This window comes from Salvia splendens, chromosome 2 (assembly GCF_004379255.2).
Source record: "Salvia splendens isolate huo1 chromosome 2, SspV2, whole genome shotgun sequence".
Classification (NCBI taxonomy): Eukaryota; Viridiplantae; Streptophyta; class Magnoliopsida; order Lamiales; family Lamiaceae; genus Salvia; species Salvia splendens.
In genome coordinates, this window is record NC_056033.1 from 43,197,438 (window position 1) to 43,211,612 (window position 14,175).

The 14,175-nt window shown below is 33.2% G+C and overlaps 2 protein-coding genes across 7 annotated transcripts; both read left to right on the forward strand.

Annotated features, from left to right (window-relative positions):
* Window positions 1–400: 400 nt before the first annotated feature.
* Window positions 401–1,630, forward strand: LOC121771082 (NAC domain-containing protein 83-like). Its single transcript, XM_042167879.1, has 3 exons — window positions 401–633; window positions 784–1,037; window positions 1,300–1,630. Exons 1-3 carry the CDS (start codon window positions 480–482, stop codon window positions 1,486–1,488), a joined length of 597 nt encoding a protein of 198 aa, XP_042023813.1. The 5' UTR covers window positions 401–479; the 3' UTR covers window positions 1,489–1,630.
* Window positions 1,631–6,969: 5,339 nt separating this feature from the next.
* On the forward strand, window positions 6,970–12,187 carry LOC121793044 (uncharacterized protein At2g33490-like). 6 transcript variants are annotated; one of them, XM_042191242.1, is made up of 11 exons: window positions 6,970–7,056; window positions 7,270–7,405; window positions 7,881–7,953; window positions 8,297–8,371; window positions 8,566–8,627; window positions 8,710–8,778; window positions 8,934–8,962; window positions 9,047–9,254; window positions 9,379–9,606; window positions 9,981–10,950; window positions 11,081–11,424. In XM_042191242.1, exons 2-11 carry the CDS (start codon window positions 7,292–7,294, stop codon window positions 11,098–11,100), a joined length of 1,848 nt encoding a protein of 615 aa, XP_042047176.1. In that variant the 5' UTR covers window positions 6,970–7,056; window positions 7,270–7,291; the 3' UTR covers window positions 11,101–11,424. The 6 variants fall into 6 exon arrangements, 4 of the variants coding, with proteins under 4 accessions (XP_042047176.1, XP_042047175.1, XP_042047174.1 ...); XM_042191241.1 differs by having other exon boundaries at window positions 6,984–7,056; window positions 7,213–7,405; XR_006048983.1 differs by lacking the exon at window positions 6,970–7,056 and adding an exon at window positions 12,060–12,187 and having other exon boundaries at window positions 7,063–7,405; window positions 11,081–11,186.
* Window positions 12,188–14,175: the final 1,988 nt, after the last annotated feature.

Below are 14,175 nucleotides of genomic sequence, written 5' to 3' on the forward strand. Positions count from 1 at the left end.
AGTCAAGAGATTGAAACCAAATTGAGGGTCGAGTCCGAGGAGGAATAGGATTTCCACGTGGCCAATTAATACTTTACTAATAAAACAAATTCTTATCACCAAAGTCAATATTTAAACGTATAATCCGACGTTAGTTTTTTACCTTTTTAAAATATTGGTTTAACCAATTAAATAGTCAATGGAAACGTCGAATTCGAGAAGGATTAGGAATAGGAATAGGAATAGGAATAGGAATAGGAATAGGGAATCAGGATTTCTCAAATTAAATTAAATTCATAAAAACCTCAAAAAAGGCAACCCAAACCTTAATTTGGGTTGAAAACTTTCCATTTTTCTTTCTAAAATGTTAAAAAATTCTCTGCATTCTTCTTATATAAAGATCAGTACCGTTTGTCTCAAGATAGCCCACAAGGAAAATTCCCTCTCTCTCTTAAACCTACCTTCAAAATCATCCCCCCCCCCCTCTCTCTAGGGTGAAAATGGAGATTGCGAATCTTCCAATTGGGTTCAGATTCAACCCCACCGATGCAGAGCTTCTGTACTACTTAAAGAAAAAGGTTTTGTCTTTGCCATTGCCAGCAAATGTCATTCCTGAATTGGAAGCTTTCCAATTCAATCCATGGGATTTGCCTGGTTAGTTCTTGTTTTCTCTTTGCTGATTTCAAGAATCTCTAAAACTGATAGAGCAGATTGTTTGTTGGGCTTGTTCAAAATTGCATCTTTTTGATTCCCTTTTTCTGATTTTGGAAGAAATTTCATAACAAAGGTCTGATTTTGATGAAGGTGGGTTGAATGAGAATAGGTTTTTCTTCTGCAAAAGGAAGAAGAATTTGATGAGCAAATGCAGCAGTTTCAGCACTGATTGTGGGTACTGGAAATCAAGTGGCAAGGAAAAGCAGATTGTGGCTGGAGAGAGCAATCATGTGATTGGAATGATGAAAACATTTGTTTTTTATCAGGGTAGGAACATCAAGACTCAATGGATTATGCAAGAATTCACTATTGTGGCCCATCTCAAGACACCGTTCTTGGATCAGGTAATTCACACTTTTAGTTTCATACGAGCTTTTAACTTTTAATACTACGATAAATATAGTATGATAGAAAGAAAAGTAGTTAAATGATAAAGTTTACTGTAGTGCGTGGTGAAAAACCTTGTAAAATTTTTAGTAAAAGTAGCAGTAAGTTAATTTGATGACGAACTAAAATGATAAATATATCTAACATTTGATTTTATTTTTATTTTTGAAAATGTTGTCTGAATTGGAGTAAGATTTTATAGTATTTATGTTTATGCAGAGGCTGATGATGAAAGTGGGGAGTTGGGTTGTTTGCCGTTTGTACCAAAGGAAGATGAGAGCAAGAAATCATGGGGCAGCAGAGTTGGGACATTCCTTTGCTCAAACGACGCCGTTTTTGCCGACGTCGCCATCATCGTCGTCTTCGAGTGAGATCACAGACATGTCTTCTAGTGATTTAGATGAGTAGTATTAGAGGGCCTAAGACCATCTGCAACGCTGTCTCTTATCCGTCTCTTACTCGTCTCATCCCTTAACTATTCATGGGTCTCGCTGTACTTTTCACCCAATCTCTTAACTGAGAGACGGAACCTGCAACCATTCATCTCTTATCCGTCTCTTATCTCATCCCTTAACTATTCATTCAATTTCATTTTTTATTTTTATTTCCAACAAATTCAATTAAAAAAACACACTTCATTAAATAAAATAAAATTACAACTTAAATTTCTTAAAAAATTAAAAAATATATATAATTAAAAATCTTAAAAAATTTAAAAATACACAATTTAATTTCTTCCACTCACTCTCTCTAGATTCAAAATCTCAAAGCGCAAAGAAGCAGAAGAAAGATCATGTGTGTCTACCGGTTGCCAAATTTTATCCAAATGTGCTCTATTAGATCATCTTGGAGTTGGGCGTGGGCGGTAGAATCACGTATCCTTGCCCGGATAGACAACTGATCTTGCAATGACCGTTTTTAATTTTTTTTATTAAATTCAAATTTTTTTAAAAAAAAATAATTTATTGCGTCGGCGTAACGACTCCCACTCGCGGGCCGGCGAGTGGGCGTCACGCATGGCGCCGGAGCGCGTGGCGAGATAAGGGACACCTGCGAGACGCGTTGCGGGTGCCCTAATGACACATGTAGTCTCATTTCGTAATGCAATTTCAATTTGGCAAATGGCAATGACAAAAAGGGTTTTGAATGGAAATCTCTTTTTTTTTGGGTGATTGCGGGAGGTCGAACCCTAACCATTAAACGTCTCTTTCTTTTGATTTTGCTTCTCTATGTTTATTTTTAGTTCAGCTAAAGCCTAAAAGGCATGTTCATCTTTTACCAACATGACTACTCACTTTGTACATGTCGTCGTAGTTGCGTTGTTAATATTTCTATTGACACGTTTTTGACTGCGTAATATGAAACGATAATATATTAGTAAGTACTATGTCAGAATTTATAAGATAGTAGCAGCAGATGCAAAAAATAAATAAATAAATAAATAAATAATGGCAAATAATATTGGATATAGAAAACCAAAATTGGATACTGCGAAGGTCATCATCGACTCGCCGTAGTTTGGGTTTGTAAATTGGGAGTTATTCTTTTCGTTGGTGTCTCTCCCCTTCTCTACTCATTTGTTTATTTCTTTCACAAATAAATCAACTCTTTAAATCAAACTCTTATTTTAATTCGTTATTCGTGCCTAGTAATGAATGGAAAAAGAAGTACTACGACATAAATAAGCAAAGGCATCATAAAGAAGTACTACACCAAACCACATAACTTGATAATACTAAACTCGAATTATAGTACGAATTGTTGGAATAATAGTTGAGTATGTTTTGGAAGATGCATGTTGTTTTTTTCTAGGGTGAAATTATGGTTTGTTAAGATGATTGTCTTGCAATAAGAGGGATTGCGCAACCCACAATAAAACATTCGATTTTTTTGCAATTAATAAGAGCCTAATTTTTTAGGGTCGGACGATATTGGCATGATTGTTTTTTGATCGCCAGAAATAACAAGATAATAGAGAGTCGTGCGAGAATGGGACCCAATAAAGGCCTGAGTGAATGGTATTGGGCATTGATTAGTTAAATTGATACCTTAATTTATTGAAATTAAAATGGGCTTTATTTCGAATCATTAGTTGGGCCTCTATTTATGGTTTTAGTCTTTTTTTTCCCTGAAGTAGGCTCTATATAGAGTTTGATTAATCAAATGTTGAAATTCAATTAGCACAAGGAGTGGGTTTTTTCTTTTTTTTTCTAGACCACGATTGTCATTCCTCGAGTGTACTGGTCTTTTTTTTTCGACTTTGGGAGAGACGCATGACCCTCATGCGTCACCTTTTAATAAAACGCATGCCGATTATGCGTCTTTGTGAAAATCACCCGGTCTGGTGTTTTGCCACTTGCAAATCACCTGGTCTGGTGTTTTGCCACTGCAATCTCACAATTCGAAAAAATTGAGAGACGCATGTCCCTCATGCGTCTCTCACAAAGACGCATAATCATCATGCGTTTCATTAAAAATGAGACGCATAAGGGCCATGCGTCTCTCCCAAAGCCGGAACAAAAAAAAGTTCAGTACACTAGAGGAATGACAATTGTGTTCTAGAAAAAAAAAAAAAACCCAAGGTACGCAAAGTAAGTATATTCTGACACTAATCTGTTTACAAAGTTATAGAGTTTTTTATATATATAAATAAAAAAGAGCTTTTACCAATCAAGGATGATTTATACGGAGTATTAATTATTTTAAAAAATATTAATCACCCAACTTGTCAAAATTAAACTCCGCCATGGCATTTACACCCCGACGACGCTCTATAATGAAGAATAAGACCAAAAAGCGTCTAGATTTATTTCAAATTAAAATTAAACTTAGTGTCACACGTCATTTGAATTTTTTTGTCAATTCAAGTGTATTAATTGATTTAATATGTGATCTAATATAGTGTTGATATGGTGTAGTAGTCTTCCTCATTTTCAATTTGAATTTGAATGGTAGGCTCAAGTAAACGCATTAATACGACATCGTATGAATTAATTTAATGACCTTAATTTCCCCTAATTGCCAGTCTTTCATCTCAGCTGCTTTTGTAGAATTCTTTACCTTATTTAATAATTAATATGTGCACTATACTTGTCTCCACATTGCTAAATCAAGGCGAAAATGCTTACAAATTGCATTTCAAACTTATTCAGTCTAACCCTTTATATTTAGTGATTACTTAAATATAAGATGCGTCATTAAACACTTATTTATTAATAATCACCATTGATTTTGAATGTTTGATAGTATAGTTGGTCTTGATTATGTATCTTAAAATACTCGACTCTTAAAAATAAAAGTCTCGATTTATGAGTTTATCCAATATTTGATACTCCCTATAAGAAAAGCCAATAAATCTGTTTCTTAACTCCACTTAATTTTTCATCATTTTTTAATTTAAGTATCAAACAGACCTAAAGATATTGATATTCAAACTCAAATTTCCAGCTATAGTTTTGATAATCTTCACTAATTAAACCATCTTGGTTGGATAAGACAAATTTAAAATTCAATTACTAAAATGTTCTCTCTAAGTATGTGATTGTAATTAATTAAAAAGACAGTCAATAATATACACATCTTTGACTTTTGACTATTGAATCTAGACATCTAATTTTATTGCCCACTTCATTTATGATCTTAGATCATAATATAATGACAAATGTATACAGTAAACCTATGTAGTATATATTTTAATATTCGGAGTAACTTTTATGTGGGATATTGGCCTTATTGAAGCATCTTGTTTGGTATGGCAATATATATTTTTTTCATGATTTTCCTAATTTTTACACAAAAAAAAACACATTTTCTCTATTTCATTATAGTACGGTTTTAAAATACTACTTATTATTATGAATTTTAAAAGAAAATAATGTATAAAATTGAATGAGCTTTGATTCTACATATAATACTCAAAATACATATATTTGTAGATAATTTAAAGATTGGTCATATCGATTAAATTTGTATATGTTAGTATTTTTTTCATTTCAATTTCTTTTATTTTTCCACATTTTACACAAAATATATACATCTATTAATTTTCATGCAATATCATTCTAAATAAAATAATTTTTTATGCATCATGAATGAAGATTGTACAAAGAGCTTTAATTTGATATAAACAAGTTATGTTAATTTAGAAATGATTAAAATAATTATAATTTGTTTAGTGCCTGATTAACCACCACTAAATTGATAAGTATTTTTTAGATTACAAGTAATTAAAATAACTTTTATTGTAAATTTTTTACAACGAGCAAATTGTTATATTTTAAATTAAATTTAATGTGTCATTTTCAAATTCAATGCTATTTAATTGACCATTAATAACATTTTACTCTAAAAATGTTTTTGATATTAAAACTCCCTCTTCAATAATGCTATAGATAAAATAGAGTAGTATCGAATTTCAATCTCTCTCTCATACGTAAGATATAATTCAAGTTTGTGATAATGGATGGTAAAATAAATAACTCACTAGTCAGATTAAGTTAATCACGTCATTATCATTTTAACTAAGCAACAACAACGAATATTTGACTGAGAATGCCACCATTTGACTCTAATAGTTTTATCCTTATTTGTTATTCACAAACCATATTATTATTATTACTATTACTATTACTATTACTATTATTATTTACCATTTTGATAAAAAAAAATAATTATCAAGAATATCTATTGGCGAATCCAATATTTCCCGCATTGATTCATATGCAGCTCAATGAATGGAGTAGTTGGCCCACAAATATAAAGCTGCTTCATATCCAAAGTCATAATTATTAATTCAGCTTATTCAATTCAATTTGATATCGTTAGAAAACTAAGCACGTGTATACATTCACACAAATAATTTTTTGGAACTTTATAAATTCCACTTTAATCTAAACATCCAAGCACTCCATTAGTCCTATGTTTTTTTTAAAAAAAAATTATCCAATAATAATTGTAGTTATTGCACAGAAATAAGTACATGTCACGATTTTAATTACGAGTCGTTTTAGGTTATCATATTTTTGACTTGTAGATATCATCTTTATTGATAAACTCAATAAAGCAACAAATAGATTGTACATAAAAACAGGAAGAATTATAAAGTGAGAAATGAAGCCACACACCATGTGAGTTGGACGACGACTTAAAAGTCTAAATAATAATTTCCGTTAAGATCATATAATACCCGCAAACCTTGATTAAATGTTAATTGAAATTTATAATTTTTTTTATTAAGGTTCAACATTTTATATGTAGATTCATTAAATACTACATAAATCATAGCTTACGTTAAACAATATAGGGCAGATTGACAAAAAATCACCAAATTCGATAAGTTCCTAGCTACTTATAAAATGACTAATTATATTTATAGCTCTAAGAATTTTCTCAATTGTCCTATTACGAAAATTCCAGCATGTTACATGTATGAATTTATTGACGTGACGTGTATATGTGTTTATTAGTGTGGCGTGTACATGTGTAAAAATCAAAGACAAGACTAAATAAATGTAACAAACGTCATTGTTTCACTAGCCGAACGTTTTTCGTCTGCCACGTCATACATAATTTGATGCAAATATCAAATTATGAGACAATTAAGAATATAATCGGTCATTTTTAAAATTGTAGGATTGACTAAAAAAGTGATCAAACTTTATGATTTTTGGGCAATTTACCTTACACTCCATGTGTTCCATCATATTTTTTCATTTTGAGATGTTCGTTCGTAGATGAGTCGCTTTCATACTTCATTCACTTTCTTAATTTATTCACTTTATTCAATTTTTATTTGATGATCTTTATTTTTTGCTGTCTTACTTTTCTATCCCTAGATTTAACACGATAAATATTTTTCTATTAAACTCTGACCGAAAATAAACGGATGGAGTAAGTATTATATAGCGACTCTTGTTGAAATGCATGAAACCGGAGGAAACAGAATAAGCAGAGGACATTTCACGAAATTATCTCGGAGTAAGATTTGATACCCACAACTGTAGAGTTGCTTTCCAATTTCGGCTCACAACGTTAGAATTTTCTGTTCTACTGTTTCTTTCTCTCTCAATTCTTCTTTCCCACACTTTTTTCCAACTGCTTTCTCATCTTTGCTTCAATTCTGAGAATAAATAGGCTTCTGCGTGTTGATTTTCCGAGTCAATTGTATTTCCCCAATTTCTGGGAGGGCAGGGATTTCGGAGCTAATTTTGAGATGAAATCGTCGTTGCTAAGGATGCGGATTATCGGGCACAAGAATCGCGACCCGAACGGAAAATGGGATCAGAATTTTTCGCTGCCTATGAATGGATTAACGCAAGCAGCAGAGGTGGATCTTTTTTAGTTAAACTGATTGCTGTGTTTTAATCTATTGTTGTGGTTTCTCGTTTCCATCGCAATTGAATATGCCAATGCTGAAAGCTCAGCTCAAAGAGCAGTTTTGTGTAAATTGTTAGGAGTAGTAGTTTATTAAAGGTGGATTCTGACATCTATTTGTGTTCCATTGAAATGGGGTTTCCACAGTTCTAATTTTGGCACACAGTTTTAGATATATATTTGTGGAGATCTTTTATGCCTAGTTTATGTCTGGTTGGATTACTGAACAATTGATTTCTTGTTTATGTTTTTTTGTCTTTTTATATTCCTCGGTGTTAAGATGGTGTGCAAGTGTTATTGTTATCGTTATCGTTATGCTGCTGCTTTTGGTTGTTTTTTGTATAATTTTCAGTAACTTGTTTGTATATTCCCTGTTTTCATTCGTTATCTGGTTTATGACATGTGTTATTGGATGCGTTTGTTTGCAGGATATGAAGGACATGCGATCGTGCTACGATAGTCTACTTTTGGCCGCTGCAGCTACATCAAATAGTGCTTATGGTACTCGTTGAGTTTGTTAAAATGGTTGATGTTACGCTTCTAGAAGTGACATGATTACAGAGGATAGGATTTGATTCTGTTTTGCAGTCTTCTTTGCTAGAAAGTGTTCTCTTTATTGATTTAATTTTGGTGGAATCATAACTGCACTGTTCTGTTTAATTTATTCCAAAGATCGACACCATGTGGCTTTGATCTATGGGTTTCTAAATTCTAATGCTAGAAGCAATATCAGTTTAGAGAAGCAAAGAATTGAAGTTTGAGATAATTCTCAATGATTTGAACTTGATTGATATGATTGCTCTACGTACAATTTAATATTTACAACTTCTTGTTATTATTTCAGAGTTTTCAGAGTCGTTGCTGGAGATGGCAAATTCTCTACTAGAAAAAACTACTATGCATGATGGAGGAGAAAGTAGTAAGTCAGTCAGCTCTCCTGCTATATGTACTTGTCTGGTTATTGGCAGCATTGTTGCACTACTTCTTGTTTTTTTATTTGTACTTTAATTTTTTAAGATCATTTTTGCTAAATTTAACATGTATCTCCTGTTGGTCTGCATGTAATTGAAATGGTTTGTTTTTAATGCTAAATGTTTTTATATGGCTGTTTAGGAGGAGCATTATCTATGCTTGGAAAAGTACAGCTTGAACTTCAGAAACTGGTTGATAGCTATGTGAGTAATTATCATTGGGTTAATATTAGTTTTAACATATACTGTATTAGAAAATTTATACTAACTTACTTTTACTTTCCAGCGGTCCCAAATTATCATGACAATTACAAACCCATCGGAGTGTCTCCTTAGCGAGCTACGGAAAGTGGAGGTTCGACTACTAAGTAATTGCCTATTGGTTATTTTGAGTGAAATCTGTATCTCAACCTCAAATTGTGTAGTCTATTTTAATGAATTGCTGGGGTGGATTACTTTGTGAATTATATAAGGTGCACTGTTATGATAATATTTTTTTCACTGGTGCAGGAGATGAAATTGCAATGTGATGAGAAAAGGTGTGCCTTTTTTTTTGAACCGGAGTATTCTTTTATTGTTGTTACCCTTTTTATTGATTGCATAATTTGCATTCTAATTTTTAGGGAGATCTTTGAATACATGGTAGAACAAATTAAGGAAAAGGGTAAGTCGAGACATGGAAAAGGGGAGACATTTAGCTTGCAACAATTGAAAGTTGTTCACGACGAATATGATGATGCTGCAAAGCTCTGCGCTTTCCGTGTGGAATCATTGAAGCAAGGGCAGAGCAGGAGCTTGTTTACCCAAGCAGCTCGTCACCATGCTGCACAGGTTTCTTTTCGACTCTATTATTCAAGTTAATAAATTATACTACTATATATCATTCAAGTTAATAAATTATACTACTATATATCATTCAAGTTTTCATGATTTTGCACTTATTTTCTGTAAGCAGTTGAACTTTTTTCGGAAAGGACTTCAGTCTCTCGAAGCGGTTGAACCATACATTAAAAATGTTGCAGAAAAGCAACATATTGACTTTGAGCTATCTGAATTAAATGATGGGGAAAAAGACGATGGAGACAACGGTTCTGAGAGTAATGACTATGGAGAGTTAAGTTTTGACTACAGACCAAATGAACAGGAACTAGGTAGTGCCTACACATTGAGGAACTCAATGGAGGTGAGTTCTGTTTGCTTGTTTTTTCGACTCAAACTACGACTTTTATATTGTATCTTCACAACACGTCTGTACTTGAAATAGGGATTCTAATGATCATAGCTTTATCTTCGTCTATTATCTCGCTTTCTCCACACTTGCATCTGAGACCTCCCATTCAGATTTTGCGCGACGTGTCCGCTTTTTTTTTTTTTCTTCTTTTCTCTGCAGTTGGACCATCATCTAGAGAAATATTTCAGTCTTACCCGTCCTAATTCTATGTATGGCTTGTGCGCACAATTTTCCACATTATACTATCGTTTATTCGTTTACGCAATGCATCAGGCTCTTTCTCAGTTCCATAGAAGTTAACTTGTTCTATCTCATGGACTATGCAGTTAAATAAGTTAGATGCTCCGAGTGCACAAACATCTCAGGTAAAAGATGTTGAGTTGCTGAGAGGCGGCAGTAGAAACCAATGGGATCAATTACCAAGCCTAAGCCAACGGCCTCGAGCAGGCAGCCATTCTGCTCCGCTCTATCCAGAGAAGTTTGATGCTACTGAGAAACTCAGAGAGATCAGGCATGCTCTCCCGGAGCTTACTACTACCTATGCTCTGCCCACTCCAGCTGATGCAAAAGTTCCAACGACAAGTACTTCCATACCGCTATCTAGCCCCAAACTACCTGCTGCGACTTCTAAAAACTTGTGGCACTCATCTCCATTGGATATGGGGAGGCCAAAAAAAATCACCGATGACCAGTTTTCTGCACGCAAGCCTCAAACAGTAGCTGAAGAAAGCAGCATCTATAAGCACTCTCTTCCGCTGCCGCCTCTGACTGAGGGAGCTGCTATCCCACAGGTTGATTCACAGATAGGATTCGATGCTAAAAATCATACAAGACAAGCTTTCTCTGGTCCAATAACAAGCAAACCTTCTTTCAACATGCCCATTAGCTCCAATGACATGCCTCAATCATTTTCTGGATTGCTGTCACGTCCATCTGGTTCTCAATCTCCCTTACTCGTAAATGTGACTCACAATGCCTCACCCTCCCTAGAAACTTCACCTAAAATAACTGAGCTACACGAACTCCCTAGGCCTCCTGATACGTTCGGTTCCAAACCAATTCAATCAATAGGGACTCTTGGACACTCTGCTCCCCTAGTCAATAGAAAACAGGAAGTATCCCCAACGAATAGGAATCCCTTTAGACGACCAAGGGAAGGGTCTCCACTTCCTCTCCCACAGCTGACAGTGTCTCAAAGTTTCTCCATACCTTCTAGTAGTCAGAGAGTTGCTTCTCCTCCACTCACACCGATCTCCCTATTACATTTGAAGTCACCAAATTCTGGACAGATAAGAGGTAAGTGAAAACTGTTGGTTGCTATTTTCCATTTACAAGTAAAATCTGATGAGATTATGATGGTATAAAACAATGAACTCACTTTCTTGTAAAGATGAACAAGTTCTGATTATATATATCACATCTTCAGTGAATGCAGGTGGCAACTGACTGCTTTCACCTCGGTTGATGTAAAATCTGCATTCTTCAGCTGTGGAAACCTGCAATCCAATATCATTCTGCCAGTGTCTTGCTGGGTAAATCTTTGTAAATATATCTGTTTATTTGTATTTACTTAGTTAATCTCAATCAATTCTTCTTACTATATTTTGGGAGATGCATCACAATTTTGCCCTTCTGTTTGAGTTTGGTTAGTATACTTGTTTATAATAATTTTTTGTATGGTGGATTGTATCATTTGTAGGTGTATAGATTAATGCAATAAACTGCTGTAAAATGGTGCAAGCAATGCTAAAGAAGTTCTTGAATTGCCAACTTCCCATACTTTGTTACTCCATATTTCTCTTTATCGAGTTACCTGTTGCTTTCTCCATTCCAACAAAGATTACCCTTTTTTTGGACAACATGAAATTTTATTTTTTGAATCATTTTTGTGGGGGAACAGACTAAAATATTAAGAGATAAAAAGTAGATGAGAGGCAAAAATAGAGATAACAAAGTTTACTAAGAAATGAATCATTTTTATTGGGAATAGTCTAAAAAGAAAAGTAAGTCGTCTATGTAGAGAGTGTAATTATGAAAAAGTAATACTACTGTTTTCTTTAGTATAATTTTTGAACAATATGATGCTTTCCCTAAAAAAAAAAGAAGTAAAATATCAATTGCAATATTGTTTTAACTCTATGGATATTGTAGAAGCAATTTTAATTTTTAACAAAGCGTGGGATATGGCGATAATCCAAGTGAGTAGTGACTGATTCAGCTGCTGCTCCGCCGCCGCATTTCCACCGGAATTTACCTCAAATCTCGATTGCCCCCCAAGCTTCGTCAATTTTGCTTCTTAAACATAAATTTGTTTGACTGAGATTTCATAATTATTTGTAGAAATTGAGTCTTACAGTTTACATTTTAAAAATTCAGCCTCTAAACTCTTAAATTTGAAATTATAGGTCGGTCGGTATACTTGATGTTGAAGTTATGCACTACGCAGAGGGAAATAAATCGAAGGTATGTACATGTAGTAGTATATGACTCTGTTATCATATAAACAGTGATGAACTAGACTCATTGGAATAAAAATCCCTAAAGATAATTCAAGAAAATAAGTCGTATTTCTCATTTTCTCCCCTCGCTCGCTCTGACATTTTGGTGTGACATATAAGCACATTTTTTGTCATAAAATTTCCTTGTTTGTTTGTGCCTTAAGCAAGTCTTTGATAAATTGGGTTATGCTTGCAGAGCTGCAGCTTCCTCACTCTGCTGTAATGCTGTGTGTGTGTGTGTGAGAGAGAGAGAGATTTGTTAGCACAATATAGTAGTAGTAGTAGTAGTAGTAGGTGACCTTACCACGGCTATAAAGGTTCGAGTGATTAGTTTTGGTTGAAATGCAAAAAATGATGACAAATTTAATTTCTTTCCATCGGATTGGACAATCACCTCTTTCCTTTGTGTATCAAAATTCTCATCGTACACGTCTCCTCACATCACAAACAATATATATTTGTACAAATATATGAAGCCCATACTGACAATGTCTTGTCAATTTCAGTATGCTAGTGTTTGTATATAGGCCCCTTTTATTTTCATGAAAGCTTTGCTAAATTGTACCACCCATGCACCTATGATTCAATTTTAGATATTGTTTTAGACAAAAAATAGTCTTCATAATAGTTGTCATGAGCTTAGATAGAGATGAAAAAAATAAAATAAAATAAAATATTATTAGTGAACAATGAGATTCGCTGCATTAGAGAGAAAAAATTACTATAAATAATTAAATAGAAAGTAATTTTGATAGACGACTAAATATGATAAAAAATAGTAGTATAACTATTTTTCGTGGAGAGGCAGTTGCAAGAAAATGGAAGGATAATTCTCAATGACAAAAACGAAAATAATATGACAAAATCAATTATGATTGGACAACAAAATAATGTTATTTTAGAAAATATGACATCATTCTATTTTGAATATGACATCAATTTATCTAATGTGATTTGGTTTGGTGTCATGTGACTTTGATTTTGATGGTCGTAGGACAATTGTGAAATATTTGAAAAGTTATGGAATTGACAAAAAAATTAATGGAAAGTTGTGATTTAAACGTTAATTTTACTCAAATAAAAATAACTAAGTCCAACATATGGTTGAACTAAAGATTGAATATTATTCAAAATTGGAGGATTCCATTAGCTAGGCTAGGCCATTCTAAATCAATAATCAATCTTGATGCAATATTTGTGTAAATTCATGTTGAAGTGTTAATATGTGTGACAAGTGAGTTCAAAGTGAAGCAATCACAAAAAGTACAAGGTCGAAACAAAAATATGCAATGGGGATAGTGGAATTATTCTTATTAAAAGTAAGCTAAACAATTCTCATGCTACTTGTTGTATAGAGAGACTTACTCATTTCGAGAAGGATAAAAATATTGGTTGTCAGTTGAGGATAATGAAAAATTTGGTACAATTCTTGTTTTTTATGTCTCCTTTTTCTAATGCAAGCAAAAAACTTACTTACCTCATTGTTTTCTAACTGCACCCTACACAATGGAAAATATTTCATTGGATTCACATATTTCTGATTACTCACTCCATCTGTCATTATAAAAATATGAAATTAGATTCTTATTGCTGGCAAAACCAAAATAGCAAGATTTTATTGAGAATAATATTTATGACTTTATCAATTTCAAAAAAAATAACACCAATGCATGGATTGAGTTGTTAGGAAATAATAGCAGAAGTAATCATAATGTGAAAGGAAAATACAAGAATTATTTATCTTGTTCAATAAGATGTAAATATTTACGTTCAAACAACAACAACGCCAAAGTAAGAGATTTCACTATATAATTTTAGAATATAATTACAATAAGTGCATGCTCTCAAGCTCCATACTCCAACACAATCGAGTGGAATTATCATGATCGCGAACTAATTTATTTTCTTTCAGTCTCCATACTATACCATGACAAATAATTACCTCAAGACAAATTTAGACTATTAAAAACATACTTACTGTATTGATCAAAGGAATACTAGTAGCTATAAGTAATTTGAGAAA